Source organism: Staurois parvus, unplaced genomic scaffold (assembly GCF_062004578.1).
Source record: "Staurois parvus isolate SC_StPar_1 unplaced genomic scaffold, SC_StPar_1.0 ptg000193l, whole genome shotgun sequence".
NCBI lineage: Eukaryota > Metazoa > Chordata > Amphibia > Anura > Ranidae > Staurois > Staurois parvus.
In genome coordinates this window covers 106,505-127,786 of record NW_028317989.1, presented here as the reverse complement: position 1 = coordinate 127,786, position 21,282 = coordinate 106,505, and the positions used below count along the sequence as shown (strand labels likewise).

General features: G+C 40.7%; 2 protein-coding genes across 3 annotated transcripts in view; one reads left to right on the top strand and one right to left on the bottom strand.

Annotated features, from left to right (window-relative positions):
• Window positions 1-735, top strand: part of PSME1 (proteasome activator subunit 1) — a 28,558-nt gene extending 27,823 nt beyond the window's left edge. The window contains exon 11 of the mRNA XM_089677858.1: window positions 477-735. Within this exon, the coding sequence (XP_089533984.1) occupies window positions 477-557 (81 nt within the window). The 3' untranslated portion in view covers window positions 558-735. The remainder of the gene's footprint in view (window positions 1-476) is intronic.
• Window positions 721-20,874, bottom strand: EMC9 (ER membrane protein complex subunit 9). 2 transcript variants are annotated; one of them, XM_089677857.1, is made up of 6 exons: window positions 20,726-20,874; window positions 15,216-15,411; window positions 14,970-15,046; window positions 10,482-10,551; window positions 10,300-10,397; window positions 721-2,091 (listed from the first exon to the last, which is right to left on the bottom strand). In XM_089677857.1, exons 2-6 carry the CDS (start codon window positions 15,405-15,407, stop codon window positions 1,911-1,913), a joined length of 618 nt encoding a protein of 205 aa, XP_089533983.1. In that variant the 5' UTR covers window positions 15,408-15,411; window positions 20,726-20,874; the 3' UTR covers window positions 721-1,910. The 2 variants fall into 2 exon arrangements, with proteins under 2 accessions (XP_089533983.1, XP_089533982.1); XM_089677856.1 differs by lacking the exon at window positions 20,726-20,874 and adding an exon at window positions 18,299-18,320.
• Between the last annotated feature and the right edge of the window lie 408 nt (window positions 20,875-21,282).

The window sequence follows — 21,282 nt, the reverse complement described above, 5'->3', positions numbered from 1 at the left end:
GCTGTCTTAACTACAAAGCTTAGCCAGTCTTGTGTGATCTAGGCACCCCTGCCAGACAGCAAAGTTAGGACCTTGACATCCTGTGCAGTTAAGCACCACAGCGTGATCATGAATTTCCTTCTTCCTGATTTGGAAAAAGCAGCACATTGATCTGATAGTCCTAATCTGCTCAGTGTGCTGGCCCTCTTGCTCCCAGTATGAGCAATGGATCCTTGGGATTAAAGAAATTGAACTTAACTTCTATTCCTACCTGAATTCTGCCTTTAACACATTTTAAAGGATACATACACTTGTAGTTCAGGCTACAAGACCAAGGTCTCTATCTATACATTAAGCTGGCAGCTAAAGATAGTACACTAATATTTTAACCATAACCAGGTTATATGGAATTTTTTTTATACCGGCTTTAAATGAACAAATGTCTACAAATGAGTGTTTTTAAATGTGGCCCACTAACACTTTGATCTTCTCCCTAGGCCACAATATATGATGTCGTCAGCAAGAATTATAACAAGATAAAAAGACCACGTGGGGACACCAAGCGTCTCATTTACTAAACACAGCTTGCCTGCCTGCTTTTCTCTCTGGTGTAGCGAAGAAACATATTTTCTGTAAAATCCTCAAGCAGGATATGTGATTACTATTTCTACTGAAGAATAGTTTGATTTGGTGTTTGTCTTCTTTTAGTTCAAGGAAGCACATAAAGTAAATAAACGTTACTGCTTATGAAATAAATATATTTTGTCATAGTGATATCTGTTAGTATACCAACAGGACACATTTCTGAATTTGGACACAAATATTATAGTTGCATATTGGCTGAATGTACAAATGCTGTACAAACAAAAGATAATAATTTTATACATATAAATATATACATACAGCAGTTACAGGTATTTTCCCACAGCACTGGGTTAATACACTAAAGGAGTAGCAAACGTTCACTAAGCTTAGGCCAGCCATAGACGGCTCCCGGCTGAGATTTGAACTGTGTATAAGCAGGCTGAATGTACCAAGTTGATCAAACAATTTGGGTACAACCAGCCTGCAGGATTCACTTGTGACTATAGGTAGCTGCTGCTATAGCTGCTAGCAATAATCACTGTCTTCTCCTGCCCACCTCTCCTGCAGGGAGCATACAATTGCTTGGCAGGAGGGATTCTCCTGTCAGCTCTGTCTGTGTAGAGGGGGGAATTGTGCAAATTTCTTTTCTGCGCTGTCTATGGCCTGCCTTTGTAAAGATGGACTAACCTACAAAACAAAATTATATGTAGAGCTGGCTATACACTATTAGTTTTTCTTGTTCAGCCTGCGAGCCAACAGGCTGTCCCATCTACACAAGTGTGGTGAATGGAGGAGCCCTCCCTGCTGTGCCATTGTATTCTGACAACGGGACTCTCCACTGTCAGAATACGCTGATCAGCAGCTGCTGACTGAAAGTTTTCCAGCATGGCCGTTCGACAACAGTAGATCTAACGACTGACTTCTGTCGAACAGGGAGGGCCAACTACAGATGACATTGTCGTCGGTACCTACCAGACTATCTTGAGTTTCAATCCATCTGTACTTGCATTGGGAACTCAATGGGGGGAAAAGAGGATTTATTTTTTTTTTTCTCTTGCAGGATTAGATTTTGGAGGACAAATTTTCATATTTACTGAACTGAGTGACCATTCAGGGGTTTATTTACTAACCCTGAAGAGTGCAAAATCAGGCTCACTTCTGCATACAAACGAATCGGCTTTTAACCTGTTTGTTCAATTAAACTTCTGCATAGAAACCAATCAGCTTCCAGGTTTTATTGCCAAAGTGAGCCTAATTTTGCACTCTCCAGCTTTAGTAAATCCTTCAGTTTACAATGGGAACATTCTCTACATATTTAGTAAATTAACCCAGTGTATCTCTCCTTTTTACACGCTGCCGTTTGCTGCTGCAGACAGTCTTGCTATTTCCACATTCAGCGCTTGATTGGTCCAGTCAGCTCTAATGTCATCCAAGTGATTGTCAAAGTCAATCAATTGTTGGTAGGCTTTGGCTTGAAGAAGGTGTCTTGTAATACGTTGAGTTTCCTCCCAGTGACCCCACATTACCCTGCAGGAAAACAATGCAACTTGTAAATTTGGGCCACTGATAGAAAATTGAAGTAGCAGAACTTAATTTTCTAAGGCTACATTCACACCAGCAATTTAGGCCAGTGCAGACTAAAGTGCAGGAATCTTCTGACTCCAGCAACGACCCTGAGTAGCTAGATGTGGTCACCAGCCCCTTCACTAAAACAGGTCACTGGTGGCTGCAACTATTCACAACTCTCTGCACAGCCAGTGATTACCTGCAGTGATTGCTGCTGGATGCATTTTGGGTGCATCCAGCAGAGATCACTGTAGGTAATTGCTGGTTGTGTGGACAGCCACGAATACCTGCATTACAGTGAATGGGGCCAACTGCCAAATCTAGCTCCTCAGAGCTGAAACAAAAATCAAAGATTTTTTTGCCAATACAATTCACACCTGCCTAAATCACCAGTGTGAATGTAGCTTTACAGAATTGTTTCCAGTTAACATTTCATTACAAAACATTTATTTCAGTTAACCGTATGGAAAAACTTGTTGTTCATTTGGGACCAGGAGTTAAAGCTCACGTAATAAGACAATCTGCTGAGTGCTGTATTGTGCACATAATATGGAATAAGAAATGATCAGATTCAATGACTGTATATTGTACTAATATTTACTTTTTATTAAGATAGGCATTTACAGATGGATGTACTGTTCGTACATGCACATGTACTCTTATTAATACTATCTGTATTTTTAAATAGGAAAGTAGAAGTCAAATTCTACAATCTTAGCAGGTATTTCACAGATTGCCTTAGTTAAACTTTAAAGCAGTATTAAAACCAAAATTGTAATACACTGCTCAAAAAAATGAAAGGAACCCTTTTTAATCAGAATATAGCATAAAGTCCATTAACACCCCCCTCTGCTACTTAACTGACCAGATCAATATCCCAGGATTTTAATCAGTTTCAGCTGCTTTGGTGTTAATGAAATTACCAACAGGTGCACTACATGGGTAACAATGAGACGACCCCCAAAACAGAAATGGTTTTACATGTAAAGGCCACTGACTTTTTTTTTTTTTCCCCCTGTACTCCACTTTTCTGACTGTTTTTTGCTAGTTTTGCATTTGGCTAGGGTCAGTGTCACTACTGGTAGCATGAGGTGATACTTTGACCCTACAGAGGTTGCAGAGGCAGTCCAACTCCTCCAGGATGGCACATCAATACATGCCATTGCCAGAAGGTTTGCTGTGTCTCCCAGCACAGTCTCAAGAGCATGGAGGAGATTCAAGGAGACATGCAGTTACTCTGTTGGACAGGGCTGTAGAAGGTCCTTAACCCATCAGTAGGACTGGTATCTGCTACTATGCCCAAGAAGGAACGGGATGAGCACTGCCAGAGACCTAAAAAAATGACCTCCAGCAGACAACTGGTGTGAATGTCTCTGACCAAACAATTAGACACAGACTTCATGAGGGTGGCCTGAGGGCCCGATGTTCTCTAGTGGGCCCTGTGTTCACTGTCTGGCACCATAGAGCTTGATTGGCATTTGCAACTGAACACCAGAATTGGCAGGTCCACCACTGGTGCCCTGTGCTTTTCACAGATGAGAGCACGTTCACCCTGAGCACGTGAGAGATGTGAAGGGGTCTGGAGAAGCCATGGAGAACGTTATTCCACCTGTAACATTGTCCAGCATGACCGTTTTGGTGGTGGGTCAGTAATGGACTGGGAGGCATATCCATGGAGTGATGCACAGACCTCTACAGGCTAGACAATGGCACCCTGACTGCCATTAGGTATCGGGATGAAATCCTTGGACCCATTGTCAGATCCTGGTGCAGTGGGTCCTGGGTTCCTCCTGGCGCACGACAGTGCCCGGCCTCATGTGGCGAGAGTATGCAGGCAGTTCCTGGAGGATGAAGGAATTGATACCATTGAATGGCCCCCACACTCTGACCTAAATCTAATAGAACACCTCTGGCATATCATGTTTCAGTACATCTGACTCTGCTAGTTTGCACCTCAGACTGTCCAGGAGCTCAGTGATGCCCTGGTCCAGATCTGGGAGGAAATACCCCAGGACACCATCCGTCATCTCATTAGGAGCATGCCCTGACATTGTCAGACATGCATACAAGCACGTTAGGGGCCATACAAACTACTGAGTATCATTTTGAGTTGCTGCAATGAAATTTCAGCAAAATGGACTAGCCTGCTATATAATTTTTTCACTTTGTTTTTTGGGGTGTCTTTGAATTCAGTCCTCTGTAGGTTGATGATTTTCATTTCCATCAAATGATGGGTCATCCTTATGTTCCTAACACATTACCCAGACCATATCAGTATAGATATTCAGCATGAGATTTTTCCTCATTGAGATCTGATGTGTTTTCAAAGTGTGCCTTAAATTTTTTGAGCTGTGTATATTGCATCTTACCAATCATTAGATGTGGTGGCTGTATTACTTTTATTTTTTTTGGTGGTTTTCCCTCTGCTTTCACCTGGTGATCCAGCCAATAATACATCTCCTGTATTAGGTCTCCTGCACACTGCAGCTTGAAAAAGCTCAGTACAGCATTTTTTATTTTTTTTTTTACTGATCTAAAATGCAGCTCATTGTTTACAATGTGCCTGTACACACGTGTGTAAACAAGCACTGTGCATTCTTGAGTAAAAAAAAAATACAAAACTTTGCATTCGTGTCAGTATTTTGCTCCGTTACATGCAAATGTGCGCACATGAGCATACATTTTATTGGATTTTGCTTAGGAATGTATTGTGCATGCGAATGCACTAATGAACGTGAATATGCTCAAAACAAACACCTGAAATAATGTCCAGAAATGCTGATGCTCAAACATCAGTACCGTGTGCAAGAGGACTTCCAGTGCCCCCATTTTGGATAAATGAGTACAGGGTGCATCTTTGGACAGCAGTATTGTCAGTCTGAGGGGGAGGGATTGTTAGATGTACTAGCAGATTTAAATCCATTAACAAATTGAAACCAAACCCCAGCAAAGACTTATAATATGTTATAAAAACAGTTTTGTTCCTTTTGGGGCTAAAAGTTTTACATAACAGCTGATCATTTCTAGGCACCCCCTTTCAGTGGTAAATGGTTTGTTTTATCCCTCTAAATGATACATCTGCAGGAGAGCTTGTTCTTTTGAAAAAACAACAGACTTACTAGCCAGATCACCAGGTGAAAACAGAAGAAAGCCTAAAGAAAACCTATGCAGCCATGGTAAGCTGCAATATAATAAATGTTCACTTTTGGATTTAATACCGCTTTAATTATCCTGACAGAGGTAGAAAACAATGAGACTGTCCATGCTACCATTATAGCTACAGTGGGTAGAATATTTTGAGACGATGCACATTCCTCCCCCTCAGTACAGGGGTACGAGTGGTACTGAGACTTGTTCTGCAAAGCATATGTACGTTTTAGAGTGCCCCGTTTTAGTCGCTATAGATGAGTCTGGTAGGAGAAGTGTAGAAATAAGTAGCACTTTAGCTTTTGATCTGCTACAAAGCATTATGACAGCAGTAACCAAAATGCTTCTATATGGCAGTTACGTAGGAAACGCTGGCGATATCACTGAGCTCTTTCCCATGAGACCTAGTGGTCATCTTGGACTCCCCTTGCAGCAATAGATCACTGAACTTAGTAGATCTACAGCTTGTTGATAAAACTATAGGTTGCTGCAAAGCTGTGGAAATCTGATTCACATCCCAAAAAAAATAAAAACTTAATGAGCTGCTATAACACAACACACATTCATGTACAAGGTTAACCAACAGATTGCCTAGGTGTGACTGGGCCCATATTATAAATGTGACAAACTAAAAGAATAATCTGTATACTTTTTGTCTACAGTAACACTAGGGAGTCTGTTAATATGTATTCACATAGGATTTAAACAGCTTTCAGGCTGCATTCACACCTAAGACTCTGTTCACATTTGAGCATTTTGTATTATGGGCAGAATCACTACAATTCTGCCTGCGATCTCAAAACATTGTGCAAAAATTACAAATCGCAATGTGCGTGTTCAGGTGCCATTCATTTTCAACTGCACCTTAAACGCAATGCAGTTCTGCCATGATTGTTGCACGACAAATTGCACTGCAATTGCGGCAAACCACATCGCATGAAGCTTGTTGCCCAAAAAGAAGCAGGAGATTCTTTTGGGCGACAAGCGGTTTGCTATGAGTACAGTGCGACTATCGCAGCAGAACCGCACTATGATTTAGGTGCCATTGAAAATGAATAGCTCCTGAACACGCATGATGCATTTTGGGAAACAAAATGCCAAGATGTGAACATAGTCGTCACGTTTTCAAGTGTTTTTTTTAAGCGTTTTTGAAGCAGAGCATTTTTCAACTAAAAGGTGTGGAGAGTTGCTGTTTGATCAGAAAATGCATAACAAAAGGCTTGAAAAAAAGCTCAAAAAAGCATGTTGCATTTTTCTGGCTTTTCCATTAAAGTTTATGGGGAAAAAAATGCTCAATTCTTCCTGAAACTCAGCTCATTTTTTGATCAACAGGCGTTTTGCTACAAGTGACAGGGCGCTCAGATGTGAACAACGGCTATTGAAAACAATAGGTTTTTGCTTTTTGAGCTTCCAGCTACTAGCTACAAATGCTCAAGTGTGAACAGGGCCTCACCCAGGATTCATACATTTTTGTAATTCACTCAAATTAATTATTTCAATGTTTACACCTGGGTGAAAGTTGTGTGAATCTCATATATATAGCGCTACTCCCTATAGTATATACACACATAAATTTATAGTAAATAAATAAGTATTGTGGGATCTCAAAATTAAATGTGATAATATCAGTTAATATTAATTAGTGCCCATGATACATTGGATAAAATCAAATAACAAAGCATGTGAAAAAACATTTGAATATATATATATATATATACATATATATAATTCTGTGCATATAAAATCACACGTGCCTCTTGTGTAGTGAAAAAACCACAATATAACAATACATAAAAAAGTGCTCTCAAAGTCCAATAAATGCTGATGGTGACCAAAGAAAACCCGTGCTTCCAATGACTACTATTGGTGACCATAAATAAACAAAAACTTGTGTAGATCTCTGGGTGCATGTGAATCTGACAATCCGACCACCATCTGGATAAGCCTCTCACCTCATCACTTCGACCCTTGCGGATCAAAGCGCTTTTGTGGATCCCCCTCACGGATCCTCCAAGATAGCTATCACTCCAAATGTGGCTCTCTCAGAAATAAATATTCCACCACTGGCTCCTCTCCAGCTAAGTTGCAGCATCAATCTCTCAAATGAGACATAAAATAGATCCTTCCATAGTGCAGTATTTTTATTTTTGAAGTAGGGACAGATAACAACAAAATTTTTCTCACTTACGTGGCAGCCAATTCAAAACCTCATGCTTTCAAATGAGGGCATGTATGTATGGGTGTACAGCTGAATAAACAGGTGTACCAAGATGGCCGCCACGCCGGAAATACGTCACCACGTCAAGCCGACTCGTTGCGTCACAATGTCATGTGACTCCCTCAGGGCTGTCAATCATAGTGACGATCTCTCCTCAAATACCCGACTTAATGAGAGGAAACGCCCACAAAGGAGGTTATCGCCTCATCATCGATCCTCCTCTATTCTCCGCGGCCATAACTATGAAGACCACAGGAGACTACTATGCAATTAGCTTATGCGATAAACCCAAAGGCACACATATATATGGATCACAAGGAAACATATATATTACCGCACCAGCCCAGATAAATGAAACCCTAATCTTACAGAATATCTCTACCATTATATGGAACCACACAAATATAAAAAATTGATGTTTTAATTCATCTTATAAAATCTTATAATACCTTAATTTTATTAAATTAAAAACCTCCATTTATTAGATACTTTAATTCAATATTAAATCGAAACCTGATCTTATTCACCTAATGCACTTATTTAACCAACGTTTATTTCCTCTATACAATATATAAACAAAAAAAATATACAAAAATTAATTTTAAATATATAAAAAATATATACATATATATATAAATACACATACATACATATATATTCCTCCTTTCTACTTCTTCTTTCTTTCCCTTTTTAATATTTTAAAATTAAATATTAAAATCTTCTTAAATCTAATTAAAAATATTTTAAATTTTGATGAAACAAAGGAGAAAAAATAAAAAAATATATAAATTATAAAAAATTAATAAAAAATATATATATATATCCTAATCTGCTCCACCTCTTCTCCAGCAATAAAGGACCTACTCAAATATACATAAATACCTCTTTATCCAAAAGCATGAGTTTACACCATATATCATATAATCAATATATATTAAAATACATAAAAATATAACATAACATAAGTTAAATATATTGCAACATGTCATAAAACCAGAAGGTCAAATTGCACCAATTCTATACCCCTATTACATCAAAAATCCGAGATAAAACAATTTAAGTCAAATTCAATATTCAATCCTTTAGGAAAATACGTTTGCATGTTATAAATCCATTTTGATTCTAATTTACTTAAGGAACGCACCTTATGGCTACCCCGCCAATGCCTCTTATATTTAGTAATACCCCAAAATTTCAAATCACTGGGGTCTTTATTGTGAAATTTGGCAAAATGCTTTGATACGCTGTGCTTCGGGAACCCTTTCTTAATATTTTGCACATGTTCCCGGAGCCTGACCCAGAGGGGTCTTTTAGTTCTTCCTATATATTGCAGTCCGCAACTGCATTGCAGTGCGTACACGACCCCCTCCGTCCTACATGAAATTAATTCATCAATTTTAAATTCTTTATCACTCACAGATGATGTAAAACACACCATTTTCTTATTTTTCCTTTTTGCAAGCATAACATGCCTTGCACGGAAAGAAACCGTTTATATCCAAAAATGTAACTTTATTACTTTTAATAGGCGGGTCAAGGACACATTTAACAATTTTATCCCTTAATGATGGGGCTTTTCTATACCTGTTTATTCAGCTGTACACCCATACATACATGCCCTCATCCGAAAGCATGAGGTTTTGAATTGGCTGCCACGTAAGTGAGAAAAATGTTGTTGTGATCTGTCCCTACTTCAAAAATAAAAATACTGCACTATGGGAGGATCTATTTTATGTCTCATTTGAGAGATTGATGCTGCAACTTAGCTGGAGAGGAGCCAGTGGTGGAATATTTATTTCTGAGAGAGCCACATTTGGAGTGATAGCTATCTTGGAGGATCCGTGAGGGGGATCCACAAAAGCGCTTTGATCCGCAAGGGTCGAAGTGATGAGGTGAGAGGCTTATCCAGATGGTGGTCGGATTGTCAGATTCACATGCACCCAGAGATCTACACAAGTTTTTGTTTATTTATGGTCACCAATAGTAGTCATTGGAAGCACGGGTTTTCTTTGGTCACCATCAGCATTTATTGGACTTTGAGAGCACTTTTTTATGTATTGTTATATTGTGGTTTTTTCACTACACAAGAGGCACGTGTGATTTTATATGCACAGAATTATATATATGTATATATATATATATTCAAATGTTTTTTCACATGCTTTGAGTTATTTGATTTTATCCAATGTATCATGGGCACTAATTAATATTAACTGATATTATTATCACATTTAATTTTGAGATCCCACAATACTTATTTATTTATTATATATTTATGTGTGTATATACTATAGGGAGTAGCGCTACATTCTTTATTGTATTTATTTATCACAATCACTGGTATATGATTTAATGTTAGCAGCTTCTCCCGGTTTCTTATACAGTTTGTTATATAGTTTAAACACTTGGGAGCGCAGGAGGTTCACGCCACTATTGTTACAATCTTATATATAGACCCCTAGTTGTTTTAAAACAAACCTTGCTCAACCAAGAAAAAAGCCATTTAACATCTTTTTTTGCCTAAAGATTGCATAAAAAATAAAAATTTTTGCAAGACAAGATTTTTGCTTGAAAACATAAAAAGTCTGGCTTGTCCCTAAGATAAATGTTTTACTTGGTTGCCTTTATATAATGACAAAATTTTGTCCATAAGCGTGTGTGTGAGCTGATGTGGTAAATAGAGGGCATATTTTTATGCAGATTTGTCATCAACTGTATTTTATTTTAGGAAATCATCACCATTTTGTAGATCTTAGTGTGTTTTAATTCTGGTGTAATTTCTATGCTGCAGGAGATATACGTACAAGGTTTTCTCTTTGGGGACCCACTGTTTGCTGGCGTTCTGATGAAAGACTGTCAGAGGAGGGACCCCAGGATAGGATGACAGGCGTTCATTATCCATCTAAACAAAAATCATCAAATAAAACAGATTAAACAGATTAAGAAGACAGGAAAGAAAACAAACAATCACATGCTATCATCTCACCAGTATGAGCACTGCTTCCTCCTGGTATTCGGATATCAAGGAGGCTGCTTTGAGAGCCACAGAATTAATGCTGAAAATAAAGAAATATTCAAATTCAATGCGCACAGTTCACCAAATGTATATGTAAAGAAAGCCCTCTACAGTAGCATAAAAACAGTGATAAAAAATGTAAGAGGTTGCAATTATAAGAGCTCTAAAATGAAAAAAGCTGCACCAAGGTTTATTTTGTACAAAGAACCTATTTAATTACAAAGGATATTGTTTTATGTTAAAAAGTATATAATGGGTATTGGAAAAAAAAATAAAAAATAAGAGGAGATAGCACACGTATGAGAGAATTACATTGACGATTAAAGATGGACGTGTTACTGTAGTATTTACAGGAAACCTGACATGAGGAAAAATATGGAGGTATTGCTAATGTCTCCCTCTGGAAATGCTAGTTGCCTGCCTGTTACTCCGATACTCTGAATTGTTGACTCAGAACGAGTAGAGATATAAGGAATTCTGAGAGTTCTTTGACTTTAATATGCTACTTTTTTTTGTTCCAAGTTTCCGAATTAAATTGCTTTTGCAAGATACAGCCACAGAAAAGAGCATTTTTAGGTTCAATTTACAAGAGCCTTAAATAGTAATGTTTATCTAATGCATTTTAAATGTGTCCTGTAGTGACATAGTAGAACCACAGCACGCAGCAGAGGCCGCAAGAGCATGAAGACTGGTATTGCAAAGTAATTTTAAAGGATAAGTTCACCTTTTAACAAAAAATAATAAATGCACATTTTTTTGCAGGTAAAAAAAATGTGCATTTACTATTTTTTGTTTTATGAGCTTGGAAAGCATTGCACCAGGGATCAGCAGATCGCTGGTGCCATGCAGGTCTCCTGCAGACTGTCAGTGTAAGCTGTCTGCCCATACATTGTATGGGCAGGCCATTTCACAACGACAGGAAGAATCAATGAACTACCACAGCACTCAACAGCGCCGTGGTAGTTCATTAACAATTACAAGCCTTTGCGGCTGTCGGGACCTCCCTATTCAAAGAATACTGCGAACAAATTATGCGACTGGGTGGGCAGAACTCCGCATGGTTGCATTTTTTTTTCCAGATTTTGACAGCTAGTGGTGGCAGAGGATCCCCCACTGGCTGTCAAAACGGGGGATCAGGGAGGAGCAGACACCAGTGCATTTGTAACATGTTACACCCTCAACATGGGTGTAACATGTTACAAAAAGTGAACCTATCCTTTAAAGAGAAACTGATGTAGAGAAGTGGTGAATTTTGAGGTGCACTTGGTATCTAAAGAATGCAAGTATGTCTTTTGTATACATGGATCCCCATACAATTCTTTACCTGATATTAAGTTTGCTGAGTTTAAGAGTGCTTTCATACATGCAAATGCATCCTGCCTGCGAATAGATGGGAGAACTTGAGCTGGGGTTCCCATGATTACCTGTGAGTAGGCACCCTATTGAAAGCAATGGAAGGCTACTGGCTCTCGTAGATAATCGCACCCACTCATATGTAATCCCATAAGCAGAGAGTGCATGTAAGTGATTGGCCCTGAACACAACCAGTCTGCATCCAGGGCTGATCACTTCCATTTGATCACTGCATGAGTGATTACATGCGAGTGTGTGCAATTAGTTGCGGGAGTTGTTTCAATGGGGCTGCCTATTCACAGCTAATTGCAAGAACCCACTGGGTTCCTTGCATCTAATCGCAGGCTGCATTGTCATGTGTGATTTAGCCACAATTCTGCCTTTGGATAACACGAGCCAGCAGAAGATAAGGCATACTGAATGTACAGGATGCATCCATTAGTTTTCCGTTGACTTGAGGTCATAGGCAGGGGACTAAATGAAAAAAAAACAGATTCCTCCATCCACACATGAGGTGGATGGAGGAATCCCTCCCACTTGGACAGTCAATCAAATAGCCAACATCTGTCAGGTAGGGATGGTCACACACTGATGTCAATGCAGCTTTACAAGAAGGTCAACAATGACAGCTCTTCATAATTTCTGTCATGACAGGTTTACTATTAACCACTTCCCGTCCGGACCATGTAGATAAACGGCTGGATGGAAGTGCTGCCGAAGCGGGTGGATGTTTCTAATCTATAGTGATTATTCCCCTTCACATGCTTAGCCTGGTGTCCTGAGAAGGTACTGTAGGATGTCTGACTTCAGCTTTGCTGGATCTAAACTAAGCTTCTAACCATTCTTCTATCAATAAGCTGCTGGCAGTTTCCGACCAAACCACCCTGGATGTTCACTCCAAGACCACCAAATTCAGTGTTTCACTGAAAGGGCACGGCCTATCCTGGGTAATTGTTAAAGATTGCCATAGATACACTACGTTGACAAAAGTATTCAGATGCCTGCCTGTACACTCAAATGAACTTTAATGGCATCCCAGTCTTAGTCTGTAGGGTTCAAAATTAAGTTGGCCCACCCTTTGCATCCCTAACAGCTTCAACTCTTCTAGGAAGGCTGTCCACAAGGTTTAGGAGTGTGTCTATGGGAATGTTTGACCATTCTTCCAGAAGCGCATTTTTGAGGTCAGGCACTGATGACAGATGAGAAGGCCTGACTCGCAGTCTCCGCTCTAATTCATCCCAAAGGTGCTCTGTCGGGTTGAGGTCAGAACTCTGTGCAGGCCAGTCAAGTTCCTCCACCCCAAACTCTCTCATCCATGACTTTATGTACCTTGCTTTGTGCACTGGTGCGCAGTCATGTTGGAACAGGAAGGGGCCATCCTCAAACTGTTCTCACAAAGTTGGGAGCATGAAATTGTCCAAAATGTCTTGGAATGCTGATGCCTTAAGAGTTCCCTTCACTGGAACAAAGGGGCCAAGCTCAACCGCACACCAAAATCCCTCCTCCACCAAACTTTACACTTGGCACAATGCAGTCAGGCAAGTACCGTTCTCCTGGCAACTGCCAAACCCAGACATGTCCATCGAATTTTCCAGACAGAGAAGTGTGATTCATCACTCCAAAGAACACATCTCCACTGCTCTAGAGTCCAGTGGCGGCGTGCTTTACACCACTGCATCTGACGCTTTGCATTGCACTTGGTGATGTAAGGCTTGGATGCAGCTGCTTGGCCATGGAAACCCATTCTATGAAGCTCTCTACGCACTGTTGTGCTAATCTGAAAGCCACACGAAGGTTGGAGGTCTTTTAGCTACTGACTCTGCAAACAGTTGGTCACTTCTGCACACTGTGTGCTTCAGCATGCACTGACCCCGCTCTGTCATTTTACGTGGCCTACCACTTCATGGTTGAGTTGCTGTTGTTCCCAGTTGCTTCCACTTTGTTATAATACCACTAACAGTTGACCATGGAATATTTAGTAGCAAGGAAATTTCACTGATAGATTTATTGCATAGGTGGCAACCTCTCACGATACCATGCTTGAATTCACTGAGCTCCTGAGAGCGACCCATTCTTTCACAAATGTTTGTAGAAGCAGTCTGCATGCCTAGGTGTTTGATTTTATACAATTGTGGCCATAGAGGTGATTGGAACACTTGAATCCAATGATTTGGAGGGGTGTCCTACTACTTTTGGTAATATAGTGTAGCTTGAATTTCAGCTCATTTCTGAAATGCCCATCTTGACAAGAGACAATTTTTCAATTGACTTACGTTGAAAAAGCCAAATAGAAACCATTGGCCTAAAGCCAGCAATACATAGATCGAAATTTGGCCGGTTCAGCAGGGACAGGCTGAGATTTGATGCATGTATGGGCAAGCTGTTGTACCCAAGTTGATCCTGCTTAACAGTTACTGCACTGTTTGAGTTTTCTAACAGCTGTGGTAGTCGCTGTCAGAAAACAATAGCTTACCATACTGAGCTTAGTGCTTTACTCCTCTGCATATGTAGTTGCGTAAAGCCTGGTACAAACATTCAGTGTTATTTTTGTTCAACCCAGCGGGCTGAAGGGAAAAAAAACCTGTGAGATTGCTGTTATTTAGTACAGAGATCTCTTCCACTGTGCCCCTCTCTCCCACTCACTCCGTCAGAACACACCAATCAGTGTTCGCAGCCATTGGCTCCGAGCGCTGATCGGATGCTGGTTTTCCAGCATGCCCCTTCAACAAAAGCCAGTCCTTAGACAGCTGTCGGAAGGACAGCTGTACACATGGTCTGAATGTCGGCCAGTTCCTGCTGAATCGGCCTATATTCGGACCATGTGTACCCAGCTTAAGAATATTAGCACCAGTTAGAGCTGAGCCCATTTCAATGTGCATAGTTTCCATATCTCCTAGAGGTGGTGGCTATCCCTCACACAATGAAGAAAAAGACTTCTCTGTCCTCCAGTGAACTACTTCAGAAAAAGGAATTACAGGTGAGTACAACAATCCTATTATATACCCCAATGTGTTTCCTACTGGTGAGGCTATAAGACATTATGCATATGATCATACGGTAAAACAATGCAGTGAGACAATGAGATGAGGGAAGATAAGTGGTCACCTGGTGTCTCTAAGGCCAGCGTTTGCTTGATAAAAACCAGCAATAACCAGTCCTTGAAGAGCACTCCATGAGTCTATCTGTGGGACAGACAAAGAGCTGAGTGTGAGGATGGCACAGAGGGAATGAAGAAGGAGCAGTGGAGAGGAAAACTAAAATTTGCAGTGAATTGGTAAATAGTGGACAAATCATGAAAAGGCCAGTACAAGTCCTTGTGTCACATAGAACCCCCAGGAAACAATATGGTACCTGTGCCAGAGCCACTTCAAGACTCAGGGAGAGTGGCAGCTGAAGGTGGCAGACAGGGACACAATCAACAAGAGTCAGGCAGGATGGTGTGTGATGTCCCAGAAGAACCCCGCTCACTGTACTGTGCGGATAGCGTGCAGCATGGAGCATCATCTTTACATACACACGCGTGTTCAGTTCAACCTCACACATTGTTCTGCAAAATATGGAAGCAAATGTTCAAAAACAGAAATCATAAGCATATTATGATAAATTCATCAAGACACTAAAATGGACAAAAAAATAATCCCCAAATGAACAAGTCTTTTTCAAACCCTAAACCCTGGCTCAAGAGGAAGGCAAAACAAGCCTAACAAAGCATGGTACAATGAGCTCTACCAGGGAGCCCCCACACATCCTGACTTTCTCACCTAGGTAAGAATTATGTTACCGTGCTGCCCAGAGATTCATATAATACTACTGTCATGTATCCCAGGAGGCTTCCAGGGTATCTACCATACATTCCACATCAGGGGGCTAGCTGTAAGATCCCAGCAGCAGATGAAGTCACAACGGAAGATAATAGTACAGGACATCACATTATTTCAGGTACTTATATAGCACCTTCAATTTACGCAGCACTTTACATATATATTGTACATTCACATCAGTCCCTAACCCTCAAGGGATGTACACTCTAAGATCCCTAACTTACATTCATGGGCCAATTTAGACAGGATCCAATTAACCTACCAGCATGTCTTTGGAGTGTGGGAGGAAACTGGAGTACCCGGAGGAAACCCACGCAGGCACAAGGAGAACATGCAAACTCCAGGCAGGTGGTGCCGTGGTTGGGATTCGAACCAACAACTAGTACTGCCAAGCGGAAGTGCTAACCATTTAGCCACTGTGCTGCCCCAACATGCAGCACCTTAGCTGTGGAATATACCAGACAACACTGGATTCGTTGGGCATTTATATTTTTTTTTAAGACAACTCAGTAGACAAGGTAAGAGGGGACTGAGAAATAAAAATTAAGAAAGGGGAGAAGTTTCAATGAATCAATTTTCAACTGAACTTAACTAAAAGAAAGGAAGCATTTACAATATAATTTTTGTGAACTGGTGCCCAAACTGAACTGCAAAGTCTTACTAAGGTTTTGCATAAATATGTCCCAGGTATTGTTGTTGGCTGCAACAGAGGAAGAAGCGGTCATAGAGCATAGGTAAGGTAAGTATACAGGTACAGGGGCACTTTACAAACATGAAAGAGCAAGGTGACAATGTCTCTTTAGGCATAGCTCCCAACTGTCCCTGATTTTGAGGGACTGTCCCTGATTTGGAACAAAGTCCCTCTGTCCCTCTTCATTTGTCCCTCATTTTGGTCTGATCTATATAGTTGTATATAAAATGCACTATTTATATATTGAAAAGTGTTTTACAGTAGTGGTGCACCAAAATGAAAATTCTGGTGCTGAAACCGATGCCGAAAATTCAGAATGCATGTGGCCGAGAACCGAACCGAAACCAAAATGTCTGCGTATGTGGGGATGGGGAGGCTCCAATATTTTTTGGTATTTTTTTCTATTTTCATGTATATTTTTTATTTTTTTAAACTTATGATTTTATTGCTATCACATAGGGGACCAATAGTTCCTTATGTGATAGCATATGAGTGACAGGTCCTCTTTGTAGGGGGGAGGGGGCAGGAGAGGAGCAGTGTAGACAGTGAGGGTGCAGTGAATACAGAGAGGCTCCCTCACTGGCTGTCACTGTATGTCGGTGCCGATTTTTAAATGCAATTGCCATTTTTTTTTTCTTCACTATAGCTCACAGAATTAGCTGTCACTTTCCCCGGAGCTAAAGGAAACTTTGTTTCTTTTATCCCGGGAAATAAACAAAAAGGAAACTTTGTTTCTTTTAACTCAGGGAAAAAAACTAAAAGGAAACTTTTTTTTTTCAGCTGGGGGAAAGTAACAGCTGATTCTCTGAGCTATAGTAAAGAAAAAAAAACTAGGACTGACATATAGTAACAGTCAGTCACTGTATACACTGCTCCTCTCCTGCCTTTCTCAGCCGTCCCCCCCTTCCTTACATCTGCAGTACACACAGTCCCCTGTATCGGCACCTGTATCAGCTAAATTTTTCCTATCGGCAAAATGCTGATAGGGCTCATTTCAGCCGATATGTTTCGGTGGCCGAAATTTCAGTGCATCCCTATTTTACAGTGTTAAACCTTTTATCCAATTTCTAAATTGCTGCATTTGTAAGTTTCAAAAGCCAATACAAAGGAATAGTAGTGGTAAAAAAAAAGCACTTGTGGGTTTAACTAATCATTTTTTTGTATAACTCTTCTTTAAGGGGTGTGGCAGGAGGTGTGTCTTATGTCTGCAAACTTTTGCTAATAGGTGTCCCTCGTTCCCATCTCAGAAAGTTGGAAGGTAAGCTCTAAGTATCATGTTCACGTAAAAGAGAAGTGTGGCAAAGGTTTTTTTTCGTCATACTTCTCTTATGGGTCACAGGAATGCATTTACTTTTGCTCTCTTGTGACCCAGAATCAGCTGACAGCAGTCTAAAGCCGCGTGTCAGCTCACGAAGCAGAGCTGCTCCAGTCTCTGGAAGGATCCTGACCATATTGTCGGGATCCACTCAGCTGCCTGACTGACATCTGGCTCCGGCTGAAATCCTCATTGAACAGTGAACAGGACGCATAGAACATAATCGTTTTCTGTGCGCCCTTGCTGTAACTGTTTTTGATCACGTGCAGAAAACCGCCAGTCACCGCACATATCGTGGCTGTTCATGCCTATGCACTGTAGTCATATCTGGTAAAAGGTTTTATGACTGTTACATTGCCATTCATTTAGAAGGTATGCAACGTACATATACAGTAGTGGTCATCCCACCTCTACTACAATGCACTTACCATGCACTATGCTGTGCTGCATTTTCACAAATGCTACAAGTGTGTTTTTCATGCATTCAGGTGCATTGCTAATCTATTTAAAGTAGTAGTAAACCGGTTTCCTAAAAATAAAAAAGTTGGTGCCCCTGGCAGGTGTAGGTTGTTATGTACCACATACTGGCACATTATGACTGACTTACCTGCTAATGGAGCCCTCCAATGCAGTGCTGTCACATGGCGCTTCCATCTTTGCTCGGTCTTCCGTCCGGGTTTCACATTTTTGGCTGCTTGGATGGCTGGGCTGCGATGAGGTCACTTTCATGGATGCACATGGGAATTACATCGCGACAGCACATAGAGTGGGCCGTAAATGTGATCCGACCTGCGCATGTGCTCAGATTACATTTCCTGCTGACAAGCAGGGGGGACGTTTATGACAGAAGAGACCACTAGGGTCTCTTCTGTTATAAAAAAGCTGCTCATTTCAAATACAAAGACTTTACTACCATGTTAAAATGAATGGGCTGCCTATGTGCAGTGAGCCTCATTGCATGACAACACATGCCTTTACATAGGTGTTTATAGATCAGTGTGAATGTGCCCTTAACATTGTTTGTCATGTAGTGGCCAATCAAACAAAGCATCCAGGTCAGCTTCTAAAACAGGCAATGAGGCTTTACTGAAAGGATACATATAAAATAATAGAAATATATATATATATATATATATATATATACACACACACACATATAATACATATATACACACACTCACTGGCCACTTTGTTAGGTACACCTGTTCAATTGCTTGGTAACACAAATTGCTAATCAGCCAATCACATGGCAGCAACTTAATGCATTTAGGCATCTAGACGTGGTGAAGACGACTTGCTGAAGTTCAAACCGAGCATCAGAATAGGGATGAAAAGGGATTCAAGTGACTTTGACGAGCTGGTCTGAGTATTTCAAAAACTGTCGATCTACTGGAATACTGTATGTGTGTGTGTGTGTGTATATATATATATATATATATATATATATATATATATATATATATATATTTATATTATTCTTCAGGATTTATATAGCACCATCAGTTTGCTCAGCGCTTTACAATATAAAAGGGAGACAATACAGCAACAGTACAGTTCAATACAAGAGGGCCCTGCTCCATGGAGCTTACAATCTAAAAGGGAGGGGCTGGTGTTACAATAGGTGATCACTGTGGGGGATTGACTGATAGGAGGAATAGAAGATTCCGTTATTAGCTGAAGGCAGGATAGGCTTCCCTGAAGAGATAGGTTTTCAGAGATCGCCTAAGGCTGGCTATAGCTGAATTGTTGACCAATAAACTGAAAATCAGTCGTTGCCGATGCTGCCACCAATGTCTGCAAAAAATGGCCGTTTTTCGTGGATTTTCCAGCATGACTGATAAAAATAAACGAGAAGATCCGCAAAACACGGCTGACGGCATTGCCCCACTAATGGCGTGAATATCAGCCGATTTTTCCTGTGGACGAAAATTCGGCCGATAAACGACCCGTCTATGGCCTGCATAAAAGTGAGCAGAGTAGGCGATAGTCTGATAGATTGGGGTAGAGAGTTCCAGGGGATGGGGGAGGAGCTCTCTCTCTATATATATTAAAATAAATGAATCTAATGAAAATACAATTCCACTAGCAAACAATGAGAAAAGCAAATTCTAGTTTACTTCTTGATCTGCACATGATTGACTAATTGAGGTGAATATTCACGCATTTATTGTGTGAAGATTCTTAACTCCTTTAAAGCTGATTCACACATGTGCGGTGCAGATTGAAGTTCAGGTTTCACAGCTAATTGATACAGTGGTTGTTCACAGGATCACGTCAAGTTTACATCAAGTTCAGGACAAGATTAGCTCAGGATCCTATCCTGCTCACACATATGCGATTTAGAAGCGGTTCCCATATAAGTCCATAGCCTGTAATCTGCACCTGAACCTGACCGCACTGCTCAGAAATCAGACATGACTCTATATAAATCCGCACCACCAGTGCACTGGACATATGTGAACAGGCATCATAGGAGCAATATTATTTCACATGTCATGCGGATTGGCTGCAGTTCAAACCTCATCCAATCCACATATATGTGAACCGGCACTACATTAGTAAATCAGGCTCATCTTGTTGGGACTTTATGTCACTACATAGCTGTTTGTCACTCACAAATAAAAAACCCTGTTTCATTAGTAGACAGGTTATAAAAGCCCCAGTACTGATCGGGTTAATTCAGGATTACAGGACCGTTGATCCATTGCCATTCATATATATGTTGTGTAAATGAATAGACTGGGAGATTTCTTCCACATGTAGATACCTTGTGTATAGCATATCATCATCACAGTCATGTTTGTATATTTCTATGTAAACACAGAGCTGACACTGAGGATGATCGAATTCTGCATGCACCATCCTCGGCTGAATACCACCATTGAATGGGAAGCCTCGTCACACTCCTTTCCCATAGAACATTCCACACTAGGGCTCTGCTGCTCCACTCACATCCCCTTCCTGCACGGATCTCCACCACCCTGCCAATATTAATGCAGTTATCGCACAGACACCATCAATGAGCACAACTGACCTGTCACTTCTTCACCGGTATATTTGTTCCGCCCCCTTCAGGGGCTGATTGGAGACGCGATTCAGCTGACTGCCAGCAAGAAACACTGATTGGAGGATAGCCAATTTCCGGGAGCGCTGCTCTTTTGAGCGCCTTTCAGCAAGCCTGTGTCCTCATCACTGCGCATGTGCAGTACTGCCGCCTCTGGAGGTGACAGCTGCTCGGTTACTACCAGAATACAGACTAGACTGCTGCTGGGGCAATGCAGAGCACACAGCTCCATGATGGCCTTGTCTTGAACCCTTTTTTTTTTCTATCCGTGCTTCTACCCTTCTATTACTATGGGATCCAAGATGGCTACATAGGTTTAACCCTTTATTAGTATGGGATCCCAAACCCAGATGTCTTATGTTTGGGTAATCGTTTCATTACTATTGGATCCCAGATTGCAAGGTATGGTTAACCACTTGCCTACCGGGCACTTTCACCCCCTTCCTGCCTAGGCCAGTTTTCAGCTTTCAGTGCTGTCGCACTTTGAATCACAATTGCGCGGTCATGCAACACTACCCAAACCAAAT

Excerpts from the sequence above, each read along its gene's own strand:
- EMC9 (XM_089677857.1), bottom strand. The coding sequence starts at position 15,407 with ATGTGTGAGGTTGAACTGAACACGCGTGTGTATGTAAAGATGATGCTC. Across the intron at positions 15,047-15,215 it reads TTGAAGTGGCTCTGGCACAG|ATAGACTCATGGAGTGCTCT; the intron begins GTACCATATTGT and ends TCTGTCCCACAG. Across the intron at positions 2,092-10,299 it reads GTCCCCAAAGAGAAAACCTT|GGTAATGTGGGGTCACTGGG; the intron begins GTACGTATATCT and ends GTTTTCCTGCAG.